Source organism: Poecilia mexicana, unplaced genomic scaffold (genome assembly GCF_051168715.1).
Source record: "Poecilia mexicana isolate PSO_F unplaced genomic scaffold, ASM5116871v1 scaffold_3, whole genome shotgun sequence".
NCBI lineage: Eukaryota > Metazoa > Chordata > Actinopteri > Cyprinodontiformes > Poeciliidae > Poecilia > Poecilia mexicana.
Window position 1 is genome coordinate 11,943,903 of NW_028263372.1, and position 20,979 is coordinate 11,964,881.

Sequence of the window (20,979 nt, forward strand, 5' to 3'; positions counted from 1 at the left end):
GCGTGAAAGTTGTATGTTGTTTTTTTTTTACCCTATGTATTTGGAACAACAATCACAAACATTAGATAAAATGTCACAAAACTGACTGACATCACTTGATTAAGCCTATTAAACTAGAGACTGTGGCACATAAACATTAATGCCCATTTTTCCTTGATTGCCACTGACCGGTCAAATTCTGATTTCCATAAATAATCAAAATACTTAACTACCAGCAGCAATAAATGGATATGTGATGGCTAGATGGATGCAACATAGTTTGTTTACTGCTATATAATAGAGTTAGTGTAGCAAGTTATTTTATTATTAGCTATTATGATGCTGACCTGTTGGCTGTTCTTTCACTCGGTGATTTGTTCATTAAATATTCCTCCAAAAAATGAAATTAGACATTTATATATGCAGGAATATTCTTCAAAAGATTTGGCACATCATTCAATTCTCAAATTAACACCTGGAACCAAATTAAAGGAAATGGGTGCTACATGTTGATGAAAGAATATTATGTCTACTTCATACCTATTTGATGAGCAAAATCAATAAAAACACCCAAAGTATTGCTTATTGTCCATATAGCATATCATTATCAGCTGTAGTTTATTTAAATAGTACTTTTTTCCATTTTACACCAATAACAGAGTCGTGCATAGAAATTTTAGGGGGTGCAGGTGCTCAAGAATAAAAAGAAAAAAAGGTACCTTGTTTGACACAAGGAACCACTTTAGCATGAGATTTATATAATACACACATAGTACACTGTAAAAATAAAAATGAAAAATCAGAAGGGCACTTATAACTTAAGATATGACATTATGAGCCTTTGAAATATTTAAACTGGCAAAAACTAGTAGATTATCAGCAGGTGTTACTGGCTGCTAATCTGTATGCACACGGATGAATATAGGGATTTCTTTGCCAGTAGTCGGCTGTTAGGTGTTTTAATTAAAACATTGCTCTTGTTGACCTTTTCCATGCAAGTTAAAGCAGCCCATTGGAGTGAAGAACTTATATCATAATGATAAATTGAGTGTCACGCTGGAGGCAGGGAAACGACAAATTCATCATCCTGCTTCTCTCATCAATGGGTCCGAATTAAAAAACAAACAAAAAAAGACAAGACCAACAAAAAAGATAAGGCAGGTTAAAGATTTTGAAAGTTCTTATGTTTTATTAGGAAGCCTGATGGATGTCATCCCGTTTGATTTGGAGATGAATAACTAGAACGACACGTGGAAGGTGTCTGAAACTTTGACTACACAACGGAAATCAATGCCGAGGTCAGAACTTGATAAAACAAACTGGACGCGTTACAGTCCTATCTGAATTTAGCCGTGTTCTCAGTTCCAGCAAAATAAATCTTTTAGCAAACAACCAAAGGGGAGTACGGGTAGGAGGCTGCTGGGGGGGGGCGCACGAGTCATAAAACATCACGCCAACAATAAGATCCTTCCAGATCTGTCACAGTTTCAGCTCTCATAGCTCTACAGATAACCTTTCATGTTTACGAGCTTCAAACGCTGCAAACGGCTTTAAGTCGTTGTCTTGCTCGGCGCCGGTTTCCCTGGCAACAAGGATATGATAATGTTGCCTTTGACATGACAGAAGGAATCATCTCGCTAACAAACAGAGACAACAGGCGCAGGGAGGGCTCCGGGAGAGGAAGGGGAGGGGGCTGAATTAATGGACTCATTTTCACACAGAGGGAGACACAGCAGCAGCGGAGGCAGCGGCAGCAGCAGCAGCAGCAGCGGCTACTCGCCATCCTCCATCTTCCTCTATTGCCTTCGATGCATTCCTGCTGGCAGGCACACTCTGGCTTTCCCAAGGGAACAGCCAGCCTCCATTGGCAGGCTAAATAACAGTCAGTGGCCGGCGGGGACCAAAAGGGGACAGAAATCTGATGATGGCTGCCCTTCAAGGCTGCGGCTCCAAAACCGAGCATGAGCGTCATGCCATCTAAAACCTGAAATGAACAAGCTGCATGGACGCCATGTGTTTTCCATCAGTGAAAAAAAAAAAAAGGGGGCTAATCAGCCAGCCATGTGGAATCACAGAGGGGTTGGCTCGCTTCATGTGATCTTCTTTCCATTACTCCATAAAAGAGACTGTAAAACCTTGAAGCCCATCTGAAAGAGACTTAATCTCGAGTACTTTTGAAAAAAAAAAATAAAAAAATAAAAAATGTGTCAAGTAACGGTCTCAAAGCATGTTCGTAGACAGCAGGGGGAAAGAAAAAAAACATCCTCCTTTTCCTAGACTAGATGTAGAGCACTGAAGACGTGAGTTAAGAGTGCGTCGTTTCAGGAACTTAACTGCTGCGGTTCAGACTAAAGTGTTCCGCCGTATTCTGCCTGACCTTAAATTTATTCCTCCTACTCCACCGCAGGATTAACTTGTTTTTGTCTGAGGTGAAATTTAGTCACCAGAGCTGTCATTTTCTGCTCCTTGCAACTGCAGAAACATGGCATGTGATGTCAGCACGTCTATGTTCTTCTCGGTAAAGTTAGGTTAAGCCTTTTGTCGGCGTTATGAACCGGGAAGCAGGTCCAGGCTCTGGTGTGTGAGCCATCTGACATTACACTGATTGTTCATTACATGTGATTTTCCACCAATCTGGTTCCAATGGCTTTGGTACCAAAAAAAAAAAAAAAAAAAGATAATAACTGGGCCACAGCAAATAACCTGTTTACTAGAGGTGAGTTTTAAGAAAATCAACAACTATAAAGCTTTGAAAGCTTTGAATGCATAAGATGGTTTAAAAAAGTTAAAGCTTCAGAACTGCAACACTTTTTAGCTACAAGAATACAAGTATGTCTGGAGTATGTCTGCAGCTTGCCTGACTAATTAATGGGCTATTATTAGCTTGTTGTACTTGTTGTGCATGAATGTCGAAAAGCATTTGACATCTACGTAATGTTTTTGCTTCAGTCAGTGAAATAAAATCTAAATGGCAATAAATGACTAATAATCAATGCGTCATGTTTCATTAGCAGGAGCAATGGCATACAAGATAAATGCTTGGGGTAGTATGGTGAGCTTTTTTGAGCTTCACATGATGTCATCATGTTAGAATGTTGTTCCCTCGTCAAAAACATAGCTGGAGCATCGCTCTGATTCTCTCCATGCACGTTTGAGAAATCCTTGAATCTCCCGTGGCAACCATTCGAGGGTGCCAAAAACGTTTGCTCTCACAAAGCGCCACCTATTTCCACAAATCCATCTGACAGAGCACCTCTCCTCCATATCTCTCCACTAAGCTCCTCCAGACTAGCGGCAGCTGGAATTAGCAAACACCTGGTGGAAATGCATGTATGCTGAGCTTATCATACAAATTACTTCTCACTGTAATGCTCCTAAGAACGACCGTTAACTGAGAGGCACTGTTGTGACGACAAGCTGAAAGCAGGAGCTTCTTAAAGAGACAGAGGTCCAATTTCAAGGCGTCAAATTAGGAAGTCAGATTTCTTTTAAGTTATGTTTTGATATGTGCAGCATTTCTAACAACTGAAGGTAAAACAGTTACTTGATCGTGCTATGAAATGGCACACGTGTCTGAAAAGAACATGGTACTGCCTCTTTTAATAGCTAAGTTTCATCTTATCATTAAGGTGATACGATGAAACTGTAATGTTTTGATCAAGGTTGTAGACTTCTTCAAACTAATTTTCTTTTTTTTTGATCAGCATAATTTGAGACAAAACTATGAAAACAAAGCTTTCACATAAATAAATAAATACCACTAGCTATCTCTCATTTTCCCACTTTTTGTTAATGTTAACCCTTCAGTAAAGTGCACAAAGTTATTTTCACCACCATTTAAGGAGATATATATATATATATATATATATATATATGTGTTGTCCAACTTATAAACATTCTTATGTCACAAAGTGGTGTCTATAAATCCTGCTTAAAACACTGTGTTTAAGTCCCATTTGCAGATATTCTTTTAAAGAAATACCAATCAGACGGGAAATGCCAGTCTGCAGAGCACAGACTATTAGAGATGCAGACTGTTTAAAACAACATTTATAAATTAGACTGGTGAGAGAGTAAGCCATCAATCTGAAGTGATAACAAGACAATTACAGGAATTTGCTGTCTCTCTGCACTTTGAGAGTCTAGAGAAATGCAGAATGCAACAGAGGGAGGATGAGACTTGTGAAAGAGATATTTTAAGTGATGTAACGACCTGGCTCCATGTTCATGATGGCGCTCTGGCGGTGAAAAGTAAAACTAGCTCGTTGGCAGTTTTTCCACAAAATCAGTCAAGAACTGGTTTTAGCACTAGTAAACTTTTAGTACTCTGCCCCCTCACGTAAACACAACTGGTCAGAGTTATAGTAGTCAGAGCAAAAATATAACACAGTGTAAGAAATAAATCTGCACTTTCAAAACCAAAATGGAAAAAAAATAAAAAATCAACGTCCTCAAGCCTAGGGAAATTCTAGTTTTATGGGATATTTTCTTTGAGTGTTTCCACAGGGAGTAATCTTTTCTCTCTCTTTTTTCCAGCTGGAGATAATGTGAACTTTATATTTAACCACGAATAAAACCCATTAAGTTAACATGTTTTAGAAAAGAAATGTGAAATGTAGGATTTGCAAGTTCCGTAACATGAATTCGCTTTTCTCTTACAGTAAAGGGCCTTTTGATTAGGTCTACGGTTTACTGCGGTTTAAAATATATACGAGTAACATATAAATTGTAGCTATATAGGACGGATTTTCATGTCAACTTTTCCAAAAATAAGAAAAATAAAAAATACCTGCCTGGGAAGCTAACCGTCAAATGGCGCGAGCGCTTACACGCCCTCGAAACTAAACTTTAACAGCTTCAATTATGCCTCGTCTATATTTTCACTCCATACTCGTCTTCTTCAGCTGAACATCGTCACAGATCCAGGTTTTCGTTTGCTGCATACAAACATCAAAATATGTGAGTCAGTTCATACGAGCTCGCTCTTGGTTTTGATTTTTTTTTTCCATACTCATAAACGCGTCTCTTTGTTGCCATCTTGCCGGCGGTGACAGGTAAGTAATAATTATGACACCAAATACTATGCAAGTCACGCAGCCAGGCCACTCACCTGTCATTCAACAAGGTCACGCCCTTAATAACGCGCAGCTATAAACGGTGCCACTCACATAGCTGCTACAAGAGGACAATGAATGACCTAGACTAAATCATTTTCTCCGCAACTTAACAAGGTAACGAGTTTTTTCCTACTTCCCTGCTGGTTTTTATCACTTATTTTAGCCCTGGAAGGTGGATAAACACAGGATATGAATACTATCAGCACTGAGGATTTCAGCAAACTCACATCAAGACGTGTTCAGTCCGCCCGTGTGTAAACATCCGGCCATTTTATTGCAACCTCCTGTTTTAGAATTGGGGAACTTAGATTGCAGCAACTGCGAGTGCTTTTCCCATTTCATAACCGTACATTTTAGTGTATATTAACTAAATATACACTAAAATGAGGATAAATTACATCCTGAGCATGTCATCACATTCTACAAACTTTAATTAATAAGCCATTAGCTTTATTCAGGTGTTTGCAGCTGTTGGCCCTTGATCTAAACCATCCAGTTTAGATATGACTGTATACTTAGCATAGTTCCTGCTGGAAGGTCAATCACTCCCAATCACCTCTGACTCCGTTCTCTCAGATCCTGTGGAAGATAAGCATCTTTGTTGCATGATACTGCCACCACCATGTTTTACGGTACACACCAGCTTGCATGAACACTAAAGAAAAGTTACATTTTAGTTTCATCTGGTCAGAGAGCCTTTTTTTGTTATATTAATTTTTCATGTATTAGCTCATTTACACAAGGATGAGAGTTCTGCATCAGCTAATGCAGAACACTGCAGCTAATTAGCAACGTCTGTCCCACAGGCTGACATAAAAAGAATGACTGTGATAGAAGACCTGACATGCACAAAGAATATAATTCTCTTTAACAACAAACAAAGCAAAAGAATAAAATCAAACATTAAAATGTTATTACAAAAAAAAAAAAAAAAGAGTTTGAAGTAGAAGAACATAATGAAATTTTCAAAGTTCACCATATTTACTCTGCCGTTTTCCTTTTTCTTCATGCTTCTGGGTTTTGGGCTGTTTCTTTTTCTTCTAATTTTTATTAACAAACCTTTGAGGGCAGAAGCAGAACAGCTGGCTTCCATTTACACATTCAGCAGCTTCTTAAGACGGTTTGTTACTCCGGGATTTACTTAACAGTATCAGAATAAAGTAATAATTTCTTAGTTTTTTACAATTATGTATAGTTTTTCCCTCCATTTCACTATCAATGCTCTACTTTCTGGTGATCTCTCATAAAACCCAGATTAAATACACTAGGAGTTTGTGGTTGTAAGGTGACATGGAAAGAATGAGTAACAAACAAGTGAAGCAACATGAAAAGAAAAAGGTCGGCCAGTCTCACTTACCGCTTTTTTTTGCTTAAAGGAAAGTTTATTTCTGGAACTTTTACAAAGATTTACAGGAGATTAGCAGCAGCAAATCTTTCACATATCAGAGACATATAAAGGACACGAGTTTCACATTTTGTTAAAGATGTTCTTGCTTCTCTTCAACTCATGATCTGACTCCCTCCTCTCATCAAAATTAGATCAAACATGAAAGCCATGACATCTTTTACTGCATGTGCTAAATTCGTCTTATTTGGGACAAAACCTGGATTTTGACCCAATTAGTCAAACGGCAATCCTGCCACAGTCATAGGGTGTGTGCAGGAAGACATTTCTTTACACATGAGATGTCTTGAACAAATGTTTCATTCTGAGTTTAGTGGGTGTAACTCTCTTTGGTTCTAGGTATCTCCAGGTTTTGTTGGAAATCTGCATTTTCTTTTCTTTCTTTTCTCTTTTTTTTTGTTTTTTGATTGAATTGTCACAGGATAAGAACACGTTTGTAAGCCTGTGGCGAAATCAGGTCTGCATTTAATGTCTATCACGTAGCGACGTGCAAAAGTTAATCCCGGGTAATCACGTTACGCAGCCGCTACAGCGCCGGCTTCCTGAGAAAACAGAAGCCTGCAAGGGACTATTTTACATATTCGAAGCTTGACAAAACAATATATTTTGATATTTACGTCTCCCGACAAGAGAGGCTTTGAGGACGGATTCCCAGAGGAGCTGGATTTGTGTGGAAAAGCTGAGAAGATTTCTTGGGATGTTTTATGTGAGGTTCTTTTACTTTGTTTTTACATCGAGTCTGTGTTTTTTCTCTGTTGGAAAAATTGATGTGGCCATAATTTGAAAAGTCTCTCCGACGCTTTTGTGTTGTAACAGATACAGTCCACCATTCACCAAGTCAAAAGGTCAAAGGTTGAACCAATCACTTAGCAGTGGATCTTTAGGAATGAAAGCAAATGAAAGACATTCATGATGGAGAATCCGATTTTAATAGAATCTAAACATCTGCTCTGCTTTTGAGGACCACTAGAAGTCAGCAGTTTTCTTTGTTTTTGTTTGTTTTAAATGAATAGTGTTCTTCTGTTTGGATGGATTCTCATCTAATCACGTTTATTTGTGTAAGTTGTAGATCTGGAATTTGCTTTTCCTCAAGAGTAAAACCGATTATAACTCTTCCTGAACAGAGCTCACTCTGACCTTCGCAGCTCGGCTCTCCCTGTGTGTTCGCCTTTCAGACTTTGATCTGAGACTTATCTCAAACTTTCTCTTGTGTTCACTCTGAAGCTGGGAACAGAGCAACGAGCAGCAGCTCAGTTGTAGTTGAGAATTTATGTTATTTCTCTTCATTCCAACGTCCAAGTTGATCATGAGAACAAATCGGACCACAGCTTCTCTAATGCCCAGACACCTCCAGCCTGGAGAAGGCCTTCCACCATTTTTAAGACCAAGACCATTCTTCTTCTGTGAAAAAATGAATATGTACATGAAGAAAACCAAAAAAAGTTCAAGGTCAGACAGGTGTGATGGTTTGGGTTTGTTTTATGCCAAGAAGTTATTGAATTCACCATGACCTGCTCTGTTTACCAAGGTATTCTAGAGTCAAATTGAACTTCATCTTTCCATTTGCTAAAGCCTGGCCAAAACTGAACTGGATCACATCTCAACATGGCTCCTCTATTAACCCTTTGATAACGTTTTTGCCAGTGTTTCACTGAGTAGAAGCTGGGATAACAATCTCAGCAGAGGTGCAGCTCCACCAGGTGTTTGCTGATTACTGCGGGCTAGTCTGAAGGAGCTGAGTGGAGCGGTGGAAAACTGCAGCTTCGAGGAGCTACGTCCTTGAAGACAGTGCTAGGTCCAACCATGCGTTTTGCACAGCTGAGTGGTTGCCACGGTAGATTAAAGGATTTCTCGAACATGCATGAAAGAATCAAGGCAACACTCTGGGTATGTTTCTGACGCGGGGAATAACTTAATAACTTGATGTAAAGTTTAAAAAAGTTGATTTTACATAATACTGCCCCTTTAAGGAAGACATGCATAAATAAATGCATTTATTCGTTACTTTGCTTCAGTTAATCTGTTTCCTACACACGGCTTTATTGTATACAATGACATGATTTGATCTGTTATCCGTTTTAGGTTAGATTTGAATACATTTGGTATTCAAAGGTATACTACTTCTGAATACTTCGTCTTCCCCATGTTGTCCTTAATCACGAAGACCCTTGACCTCAGTTTTTTCCCTGACTGTAAGTTATAAATGGCTAGCCTTGCCATCTACAAACATGTGATTCAGCCAAAAACAAAACATAAACTCTCTAATTATTGTGTGTGTTTTTTTTTTTGTTTTTTTTTTTTTAAGCTCCATAACACTGGCAGAGCAAATCAAAGCGTTCCTCTGTCTGTTTAGCTGAACTCCGCTGCTGGCTCCCTAAAACACTACCCCCCCTTTAATTAATCTCAAAGTCCTGTTGTCTCCGAGAGACACCGCGTGCTGTCGGAAACTCTTTGAATGTCGCGAAACTTTTACGGAGGCTCCTCTGTGTTTAATCCTCCTGTCAAATTGTCTTCGACGAGCAAATATTGACGACGTCCTTCCCAAAATATTTCCTTTGTGCCGCCACCTCGGCTCGACAGGCGGCCCTCTGTGACGGATTATGAGATGGATGAGCCATAAGCCGCTCCAAGGTTGTATTGTTCCCCAGCCTGCCACCACCTCTCCTAAGTGCTCCAAAGCCTAATTCTTCTTGCAGGCGTGTGAGGATGGGGGGATGGGGACCCCATGGCCTCAGACCAATCAGTCTCTCAGCAAGCACACAAAGGTCCCGCTGCTTCTACAACTGGAAACTTGGCTTGACGGGTGGAGGAGGGCACACTGTTGGGGCTGGAGTCAATTACATTTCATTTCAATCAGGAAATTCAGCTGGGCATCTTTTTGGGCCCAAATTGATGAATTACCACATTACCCCACGTTTTTTTTTCTTCTTCTTCTTCTTCTTCTTTTCCTTTTGTATCTGATTGAGTTTAAAGCCTGGGCTAAGTGGATGAACATTGGATGGTGACAGGAATTTCAGCAGGAGCTTTTTACTCCAGAAACAGGTGGCGCTCGCAATTGGACGACAGCGCGCTGGTTCCGTTGCTTCATCGACTCCGATTAGTTCTCTCTCTCCTTGGCAGCAGCGGGATGGTTGCTGTGTGATGGAGGAGTTTGAGCCTCACATACATAGAGAGGGGGATGAAATACCAAAAATAAAAAATTTTAAACAATGCCAGTAATCTTTAGAAAAAGTTTCCTGTTGTGTAAAATATAACCCCAAACAAAAAATGTGTGAAAACGGCAGCAAAAAAAAAAAAATCAATAAAATCAAGCCACAACTGATAATATTTTTGTTATTTTCAGCATTTGTATCCTCATCCTTTTTAAGAGTTACGCTATTAGCATTTACCAAACATCTAAATTTTTCTTAACTTCAGAAATGTTGCTTCAGAAGATTGGTATTCAGAGCTATAATCCAGGTCCAGATTTATAAGGCATAACATGCATAATACACTCTCGGGCTCAGTTTTTGGAAATCTTGAGATGTCCCCACGCCAGAAGGAATATTTACTTTGATTCTGTCCAGGGAGTTGTGAGTCCCCCAGTGGGAGGTGACAGGAAACCAATGGGAGTCTCCAATATCGGATCATATGCCTGAACTACCTCGGCTGACTCATTCTGATGCAGAGGAGCACCAGCTACACTCCAGATTGCCCCCCTTGCAAGGGTCAGAGGGCAGACAAACTGCTAAAAAGAGAACGTTGCATAATGATGCAAATTAAAAAAAAAAAAAGACATCCCAACATTTGTCATTTTCTTTAAGTAATTGTAACATTGTCAATCAGTTCAGTTTAGTTTTATTAGAATATTTCTCAAATTCATAAAATCAATGTGACAAAATTGAAGTGAAAAAGATACACCAGTAGAAAGGGAGCAAAAAGAAAATTAGAAAATAGAAATAGCATTTTTAAATGTGCCATGCTCTTAAATTTCGACATGATACTTAGTAAAACGACTGTTGGTATTTCTGTTTGCAGCTACATTGTATCAAATTCTTGTTGCTTCTTCCTACTGTCATTTTATGTAGTCGCTACCAGATTTCCAATAACTCAAGGGAAACTCCAGTTTCCTTTCTAATCAAACACAGTAATCAACCAGGGTTTGTTTTATAGTTACCAAAAATCACATATTTCTTTTATTCCAACTTACATACAACCTGATCTGCTTGTGGAGTTTCACTATTTCATCAACTGTATTATATAAAAAGGTCCCAATACTGAGCCTTGAGGGATTCCACATTTACAATCTTTAAATTTTATCATTAATCTGAAAAGCAAACCGCTTTTCCTGCTGGAGTCTAGGGAGCATGTCAGGGCGCATATGGCATGTGTACAACACTACGCCATATGTTTAAAAGTAAAAGAAAAAAAAATTATATATATAATATATACATATATATGTGTGGGCGTAATCTTAAAAATGTTTCTCTTTGCGAGCGTTTGTCTCTTCCTTCCTCCATTTTTTTCCTGACAGGAACTGCCTGCGTAGCTGCAAACATTTTAGAGACGCACAGTGCAGAAAATTCGGTCCACTCAGACGTGTCGAGCATAAACCAGGCTTAGGAAACGACTACTGCACAGCTACGGATGTGAAAATGAGAGCTTGGAAGACGAATACAAATACAGCCTGTATAGGTTTAGCTTAAATAACAAGGCTGACTCTTAATGCAATGTCTTTCCAAAAGATTAAGTAGTAGCCCACTTCTTACTAGGCAGTAAATACTGTAGGTGGCCCCAATTGACTCTTTGACATAATTCGTTTTGTACAAGCTTTAAAAAAAAACCCCAAAAAAACCCAAAACCCTCCTAACCATTTTTCCATCCAATGAAGTATAATACGCACATGTGAACTGAATGAACGCTGCAACCATTTCATCAATGAGTTCATTGTAGTTCAGGTCTTTTTCCAATTTAAAAGGTTCACAGTGAGCCTTTGCTCCACTCAAGCACATCACATCATCTTTTGTACAAGAAAAACCAACAGCACATGATCTCATGGTGTTTATCTAAAGAGGCTTAGTAAAAACTGCATGCGCTTAATTGTTCGGCGTAACAGCAAACAGCCCTTGTTTATGTGAACTTGGATGTCTGTTCCCATCCGGAGAAATGCAGCCGATCTGGAAGACAGGAAAACAGAAGACGAAGAAGAAGGAAAAAAAAAGAAAAAGAAAAAAGGCCACCCACAGGGCAAGTAGCTGTCATCACTAATTCACTAGAGGCTCAGTTCACTCAATTCTTGGGCAACCTCTCTGACAAAAAAAAACACCTTCTATTGAAGATCTTTACAAAGGAGACCTCTTACATTCTCAGCCTGGGAGATTACTGGGAGGGCTGGTACAATTACACGTCCTCAGCCTGAATGGAGCGGAGCACAGAGTTGTGGCTAATCTGCAACTCAAACAAGACTAAATCTAAGCTAATCAACGGCGAATCACAATGCCAGGCACTGGCAAAAAAACATAACAACCCATCATGTGTGTGTGTGAGAGAGAGAGTGTGTTGATGAATCACGCAATGCTTTTCAAACCGTGGTGAAACACACCCTTGGGCTTGAAACAGCTTAGTCAAGGAGCCATTCAACACATTTGAGAGGAATACACACACACACACACACACACGCACGGCAATGCAGAAACAAGTGAAAACATAAAATTACATTGTGCATGAAATATGTCAGGAACAGCCTGTCACAGCAGCAGTTAAGGAGCCAATACAGCAGAGTGTGTTTTTGATGTAGGTGCTGAATATGTAATTAAAGCACCTCATGGAAAGCAGCAACAGTGGACTCCAAGATCATTTTTATGTAAAACTGTGACTATTTTTTTTTATTATTTGAAGTGAATATTGCAGCTGTAGCATTTTTATTTTAGTATTTGTAGGGGAGTTACTTCAAAAGGCTGCACTCCAACTATAGACTACTTCTTTTTATGTAATAATGGATCTTTAACCAGGAGTTATTGTAGTTTCTATGAATATTACTTGATGTTTCTACCAAGTCAGTTCAAGTGCTAATCTAGGACTGGGGCTAAGCTTGATTTTAACTGGTTCCATTTAAAACAACAACAAATAAACCAGTTAATATCGAGCCTAAAGGCCAAGTCCTCATTTGTGTTCATGATGTCCCAATTGGTGTTGAATTTGGGGTTTCAAATCTGCGTTTGTAAGCTGTAAATGTGTGTTTCACTGGAGGGTTTTAGATCTGTTTTATAAGCTAAAAACACGAGTCGCCTTTGCGTGTCAGATCAGTGTTTGTAAACTGCAAACAAGTGTTATATTTATGGTGTCAGACCTGTGTTTAAAACTGCAAAGATGATCCAGATTTGAGGTTTCATATCTGTGTTTATAAATCCTCCTGAGCGACATTTATGGTTACAAACAGGATGCGTAAACACAAACGGGAAAAATGTAAGCCCTAACCAGTATCCACTCAACTTCCTATTAATATTTTCTAAAAAAGTGTGCTTTGTCCTAAGCTAAGCAGCTAAAATTGACATTAATTTAGCAATTTAGAGTTTTAAATGCTGCTCACAGTGAGTGCCAATCAGTTTGTTCTCACCATTAATGAGTTTTGGGTCGTACTTTAACCTACATATCCATTCAATAGAAGAAGAAACTCTCAGGCAGTTAACTTGATGTAATGTAAACAAAAAAAAAAATATTAAACTACGAAATTCCCTTTTATTGCCCTCACAACCTAAAAATGGGTTTCACTGTCAGAGGAACAGACTGACAGTGAAACCCTTTAGTCTATGCAGGTACTATGAAATAATTTTGACTCAACCTTGTTAAGTCATGTCCACATTCCAGTCTGCATTAAAAATGAAACCAGAACACACCCATCAACGTATGTCGTCTCCTGAGAAATCCTCTCAAGAACATATAGTTAGTAGAGCTTAAGAAAGGATTCATCTGAGGAAGATTTTTTTTTTTTCCCCTCAAAAGCTGAATTATGCAGTGACATTTTTATCTTAAGTTTGCTTCAAAGAAAACAATTTGTAGGTTTGTTTCGCTTTACGGGGAACTATGTCAAGTTGAAGTCCAACCGTGACTGGTTGATTACGCTGTGTTTCCATTCAGGATGTGTCCATGTCCAATCTTTTCTTGACTTTTGCTTTATGAAAAACACACCAGGATTGCTGTCTTCTAGTCTTTTCTCCTTATAGTCTAAACTTCTTTATCATCAACCACATCTTTGTGTTTTCTGCCCTGCCTCGTTCTGAGCAGAGGTGACTCACAAACTGCATGTTTGGCAACATTTTCCAACATTCTATTACACACACTTAATAGCATGCGCTGCATAGTTTAACCTTCTCTATCACTGCTGCGATCTTGGGTCTCAGTGGGCCTTGCAGACTGAACCCACATGTGGGCTGCGTTTCATAAGACCATTTGTACTCAGTTTAACACGCTGAAGTGACAGACTGGAACTACGCAATCAGCTACAACAACAAGAGCTATGAACGCTGGGTGTTAAGAACGTTGCCGACATTTTCCGAAATGATCAGTAACGTAGATCATCAACATCCAGCACCAACTGTTTTACGGAGTTTGCTGTGGAAAACGGGTTTGAAGCTCTGTGGAGATGAGCAGGAAGGACACACCCAGGAAAGATAATGCATGTTGTTTAGGCTGAAAATACCCATGTGTCCAGGCGTTATCCTCCGCTCTGGCATGTTGCTACACGTACTCGGAAGGAGGATCGAATTCCATTGAAGGTAAATCCCAAACGGAGGGCTTATCAGAACCAGCAACTCTCAGTGGGTACTTAGTCGTCCTCCACGCTACCATTTCGAGGTGAAAACGAAATTCAAAAAAGAAAAAATAAATAAACGAATGTTGATTGAGGATGACTGATTGCAGTGTTCAGTCAGAGTTAACCGTCTTCTGCATTCCTGTTTCCCCTGTTGGTTGTCGCCTTTGGCATCGACCCCCCCCCACCCCTCGCTGCTGTAATCAAATGGTTTCATTGAAACTAATGACATGGCTGTGCTTTTTTAACAAAGTGCTATTGTTCGTGTAAATGTGGCCCTAAGTGAAAGACGGGTAATGACAGGCCAGCCTCTAGCGAGGGAAGTCGAGCTGCATTTCTCTAGTAGCCGTTTAGGCTCTGCTTGAACTGCTTTTCTAATCTGTGTGCGACTACAAGAGCAGTTTGAATCTTTTTTAAACACAATTTCATAGGGATTTGCAAAAAAAATAGTCATTTACAATAATAATCAAATTTTTATTGGACTGCTGCAAATTCAAGTCATCAGAATCAAAGATTCAAACAGCATTGGTCATAAACTCCAGTCCAGATTGAGACCAGAAAATGTGAATGTGCCGTGTGAGCAAAGAGCCTTTCCTCTAGTGTCACACTGCAGCTGATGGGACCAGCCCCTTCTTGGCACCCTGGTGATAGTGGCTCTCCAGCTTCCCTGCAAGAAAGAGGGGGAGTGGAGAGGGTGGTGGAGTAGAGGAAGGGTGGGAGGAGAGAGAAGAGGAAGGGATGAATCAAAACACCATCAAAGGGACAGAATGACCTTTCTGAGAGCTCAAGGGCTGCTGATTACAGGCGGCCTCGGGTTGATGCACAGAGACATCGAGATGATGAAGGAAAAGACCAATGAGACCTTTTATTCAACAGAGGAGACGGGAAAATAGCTTTTGTTGGCAGCAAAACAAGACATGCTTTAATTCAGAGGTTTAATTACAGGAGCATTAAATGCAACAAAAACCCGAGACACAACGAAACGGCTAAATGCTACGTCTTCAAGTTAAGTTCGACAACTCGGCCAAATACACCAGGCCTGTATCACCGAAGGGAAGGTTTTTAATTAAGTTATTATTATTGTAATGTCTTAGAACAGAGGAAATAAAATGTTTTATGAAAGACAAATAGATTATTATGACAGTCTTGATGTCATCAACGTAATGTATTTGTGAAAATCTAAACATCGGATAAAAAAAATATATAGGAGGTGTCATCAGCATAAAAAGACTGAAAAAATAAACATATTTGTATCTATGTTCAAAGAATTTACTCAGGACCAACATAGATCCCTGTGGAACGCCAGTATTTCGAAACTGGACTGTTCAAAACTCCTAGTGTCTGTTTTGGTGGGGATAATTTACAGTGATGCTACAGAAATCTTCTCCATCTTTTATTTACTCATTTTTAAATGTATTAATTCATACAAAATTCAAATTAAGACATTGGATTTTGCATGCATATATTGAAGAACTTTTGTTTTCTTGCAGTGATTCCAAATGAAAGTTATACGCTTCAGTTGATGTCTTTATTATACTTGGCCAAAACTGAACTAATAAAGTTCTTAGTGACAAACCATAACTAGCTAACTATGTGATGTGTGATGCTAGCGACCGCAAATACTTTATATGCATTGATGTTGGGATGAAAGTCTAAGGTTTCAGAAGCTGGTGAATGCACAACTCTCATTTCTTAAACATTTTGTTAAACATTCCAAGTTTCTTGAAGTTGCCCTCAGACGTATCATCTCCTGGCGTGCACGCTATGACAAAAATCTGATCTTGAGGAATTCATTCAGGACACACCCACAACACACGTGCAAATAGATTTACAACCACGCCACAAAAATAAACTGGCCAACTGGCTTTAGGCTCGCATGTCCTTTGATATTTTTGTTGAGAAAGTGTAAAACTAATTGTTTCACAAAACATACCTACAATCTAATGAGTTATTAGATTGTAGTGATCCAATGACAGGAAGGGTTAAAGTTAAACCACTTTTATGACGTAAAAGTCGCCAAAGAGCCGAATTGGCGAGCAGGTGAAAAGTGGGGATCGAACCCCACTTTTATATCACCCCTGTGATAATATACAGTATGTAACTGTATATTATAACAAGAAAACATAAAAATGTCTTATACTAACATCTAGCAAAGAGTATCGTTATAACATGAAGAAAAGTATTTGGGAATGTTGCTCTGTAGATGCAGATAACAGGTCATTTGGATGCTAACACCAACACTAATTTCTGATTTTGACGATAAAAATACAGAAGAAAAGGAAAAACCAGAAACACCACTGGATCAAAACTATGCAACTGGTTTTGGTTCAGAGTTGAAGCTGATCAATTTAATCTATAGTTGAATAATCAGGAGAAACAGCTGAAAGCTGTGAGTGAAGAACATGTTAGCTTCTATAATACCATTCATTTATCATTATTTTGTCTGACGGTCCACAGAATGTAAATATCCGAGCACGTCTGTCAAGAGTGCATCTTCAGGAAGGATTTCTGCACGTTGTTATTCATATAAACGTTGCTGGCCATGAAAGCAACAAACGCCCCTGCAAGCCACTGACCAGAGCTGACCTCCTAATCTACCGTAACTGCAACCTTTTTCTGTCAATACAGCATCCCCAGTATTGATCACATTTCTCCATTAGAGCTCATCCTCCCAAACTACGCGCTGCTGCTTTTGTCCTTTTCTGCAGAACAACCCCTGCTGGATTCCGATAACCCGTGTCGACCTTGTCCTTAACTGCAGAGCAAATAATAACCCCGTGTCTCACCGCCTCACACAAGCCTCCCGTTTGTGAAACCGCAGCATTAGCCGGCTGTTTTCTCTCCCCCCGTGTCGGAGGCAGGGATGAGAATGATACGAGTGTGACAGGCAGGAGCTGCAGTTGTCACTCGTGCTCTCTTTTTTTCATGCTGTCACTTTATGGCTGAACTCTGTGGGTAGCAGCGGCATAAACACGGTGTTTAGCACAAGCGCTGTTTGCTCACCGTTTCCAAGCCCATCTTGAACGGCTGTCAGTGTGTCAGTGAGTGTTGCTTCGGCATGGAAACATCTCCAGATTTTTTAAAGTTTTTATTATTATTACTATTTGGTAGAGGCTGCCAAGAGGTTATCCAAGATTACATTAAAAACAAATTCATCTTAGCAGAATTTCACGGCAAGTTTAAAATGCTTTTTGAAACATTCAGCAGACAAGGGCCAGGGAGCAGATCCACTGTAGCGTGTCTGTTAGATGGGTGTGTGTGTGTGTGGGGAAATAAATATTAGATGGTAAGAGCCCAACAACTGTATCATAAAACCCAGAGATGGCAGTTGTGCTCAGCAGAGCCCGAGTCTGAGCAGTGTTGTGCCAGCATAGGCAGGCTCTCTGTGTTCTGGGAAGCTAATCGTCGAACTCCTCCAACTGGTTCTGTCCTCTCCAGCTCTCCTTGTGGGTGTTTTGTACGTGGTGTGGAAAGCCAGAGCCAGAATCAATATTGTGGGAAATTTGCTGCGGTAATTTATTATTACTTTTTTTTTGTCTTCTTGTCATAACACGGTGACGTTTCCGTGAGACGCCACCGTGTTATTGGCAAAAATGAAAACAAGCTGATTGTCAGAGTCAAAGCAAGCGAGGAGGGACTGAGGACTCAGTCTGTGGTTAGCTCCCTGTGCTCATGAGTGCAAAGCCAAGCGTAAAAATTCAAGAACAGCTACTGGCTCTGCAAACAAAGCGTTAATGTAGAGGTAGAGCGTTGTAAATATGTTCGCCGGTTTAAGGGACTCATGTTCTTAGAAAGAGAAAGGCAGATTTACTTACATGAAAGCATGAATCATTTGATGACACTAGAGCCAGACAGCGAATCTTTTGTCAGCTTCCGGGGATTGCTTTGTTTTTTTGTTTCAGCATTATGGTTATTAATACGCTATGGTGTGGTTTTAACATAACATCTGCAAACTTCCTGTTCATCCCGTTGGAGGACACACAATACATGATTACAGGACTTTGAAAGATTAACGAGGTCAAATGTCTGTTACTCTAAAGTGCGGCCATTGTTACAAAGCAAACATTATCAACAAAGTGGTGACATTAATTATTCTGAAAAACAGCACCGGGTCATTTGGTTGCTTTGTTACTTTTTAAAGCAACTTTTTCTAGAATAAGAAGGATTTCATTACCTCTGGATGTTTTGCGCCAACCTCGAGTCAATTTGTACAGGATGTCTCAAACGTGCCATTATGCTAATTTATGGTCTACTTATAGTCTAAAGTTACTTCATGTGGTAATGCAACTATAATATTTACCAGCAAGTTGGTCATGTTATTTAGGTTTGATCAGGGCGTTTAATGTAACATAATTCAGATGACTGAGCAAAAGCGAACATCAGAATCACAATCTATCGAAAATAGTTGTAAGACTTCAGCAAATATAACGTTAAATTTATTTGCACCGCTTGATTTAGAAGGACTTTTTGGAACATGTATCTCTCTCTAATATGCCACAATGCTTTAGTACGAAGAGAAATGAACTGATATGCAATTGATGTGAATTGGCAAAAGCGGATGGTGAAACTTTGGTTGTTTCTGAAGAGCCAAGTGAAAATGTAATGTGGTTGCAATTTAGGCCATGGTTTACCAAATAAAGCTCGACATTGCTTTAACCATTAAAACAATACGAATTTCTTTTTTTTATTATCCTAAAAGTTTTCATTTCCCTCTCTTTAGTTTTAAAAACTTAAAAAAAACAAAAAACAAAAAAAAACAAAAACACATTTTTGTTTTTTTCATATTTTATTTTGAAATGGAAAAACTAAAAAACAAACCATACACAGATTTGATTTAAAGTTTTTACCCAGTCTCTTTGTATTTTAACCTGGTGGGTATTTTAGCCGGTGATGTCACTGACAAACCCCTTTGTTCATCTGGTAATTAAAAGTGACTAATTGCTTTAGTCTTCAACAAGTTCCTTAATTGTTTAGCAGCTTCTGACAATCGGCACTTTTTGCCCCGCCCTCCCTCCTTCATTTTATTTTTTAGACACAAACTAACATTTGAACACCGTTTATATATCAAAAGAAAGAGAAAGCGAAAGATGCAGTGTGCTCTTTGACCTGCTCAGGAAACAAAGGTGTTAGAAAGGTGACTGCTGCTCGCCGATGAGATGTTGCTGCGTGTTGCAGCAACATCTCTGCAACACGCAGGGACACGTGTGGCAATACAGCTGTTGTTTCACATCCCTTTCAAGTGCTGCCTCAGCTTTGAGAGGTGATGCCAAAAATAAAAGCACCAGGTGCCGGACGCGGCGAAAAACCAGAAGTCTTGTTGGCTGAGCTAGACCACGTTTTGGAAATGTGGCCTAACCGTCTGCTGCAGATTAGCCGCAGAAAGCCGTCTATAGCTACAGCTGAGAAACTGAACCGTGTGAAAAGTGAGAGATGGTTGAAGTGGTTTAAGCTTCTAGATAAAAAAAACAAAACAACAAAAGATAAAAAATGCTTTTCCAGATTTCCAAAGAATTGAATGTTGCCGACATCTTTCCCTGACGAATCGTAACTTTGAATGACCTCTTTAGCATACTAAGGATTATGGGATCTTTGGCTACAATAAAACAGCTTAAACTCCGCCTGTGGAGGACAAGGTTCAGATCTGAAGAAGAAAAGCTGGAACCGCAACACATCTGATCCCACGACTGATTAACTGGTACCAGTATTACTAAAGAGAGAAGCTCAACACCGGCTCTGCTGATAAATGAAAGGCAACCGCTTAGGAAGCGTCTTTCAGACAGTTATCTCCCCTCATTAAATCGTATCTCTCAGCAAACAGGAGAACAATAACAAGGTTTTGAGAAACTATTTGCTGTCAACCGGAGGACAACGAGTGGGAGGACAGAAACCCTGGGTCTTACAAGCAGACAGCTGCCAGGAGACTCCGACCAGAAACGTTAAATATTCCCTGTGAAAAAAAAAAAAAAAGCGACTTTGGCTAATGGCTCCGGAGCTGCTGAGCTGTCGCATTTCAAAAATAGGTGCTGCGGAGTCAAGAAGAGCTTCAGGGGAATGCAAGTTAAAGAAGAAGAAGGCGAGGCGTGAAGGAGTGGGCGGGAAAAAAACAGAGAGATGGCAAAAAAAAAAGAGGAGACAAGAGGGATGGGGATGAGAGCGGGGGAGCGACGGAGGACACGGCTGGTGGAGGCAAAAAAGAGAGAGAAACAGAAAGGCAGGACCATCGATTGGCTGAGATAATTTCCCATTGATTGCTGCACTGTTTGGAGATTGCTAGAGAGAAGGTTTATTGCCCGCGCGCTGCAGCTGGGGATGGAAGGCCATAAAATAAGCACAGGTTGTCTGCAGAGGGCCAGCTCCATCATCAAGACCATAAAAACACACGCCGAGCCACACAGACACACTTAGACGTCCACTAAACTTAAATAGTCTTTTCCCATAATAACAAATATAACTACCCGCATACTATTACTGTAACAGATAATGGGAAAGCACAGCTCGCTGCAGATGGAAAGCGGCTGCGCGTAATCCCTTGAAAATCCAGGGGCAGGAGTGCAAAGAGTATTTATTAGAACGAAATAGAGGTCTGCTGACATCCTCCCCAACATCAATAACACGCAGTCCATCAGCCTCCTTGCAATAATAATCATAGGAATAATTGGCTGGTTGCTGTTTCTCTCAAAGAGCGACTG

General features: G+C 39.8%; 1 protein-coding gene across 1 annotated transcript in view; it reads right to left on the bottom strand.

Annotated features, from left to right (window-relative positions):
* Positions 1-14,743: 14,743 nt before the first annotated feature.
* Positions 14,744-20,979, bottom strand: part of trip4 (thyroid hormone receptor interactor 4) — a 79,936-nt gene continuing 73,700 nt past the window's right edge. Inside the window, exon 13 of the mRNA XM_014992573.2 lies at positions 14,744-14,957. Coding sequence (XP_014848059.2) covers positions 14,893-14,957 — 65 coding nt within the window. The 3' untranslated portion in view covers positions 14,744-14,892. The remainder of the gene's footprint in view (positions 14,958-20,979) is intronic.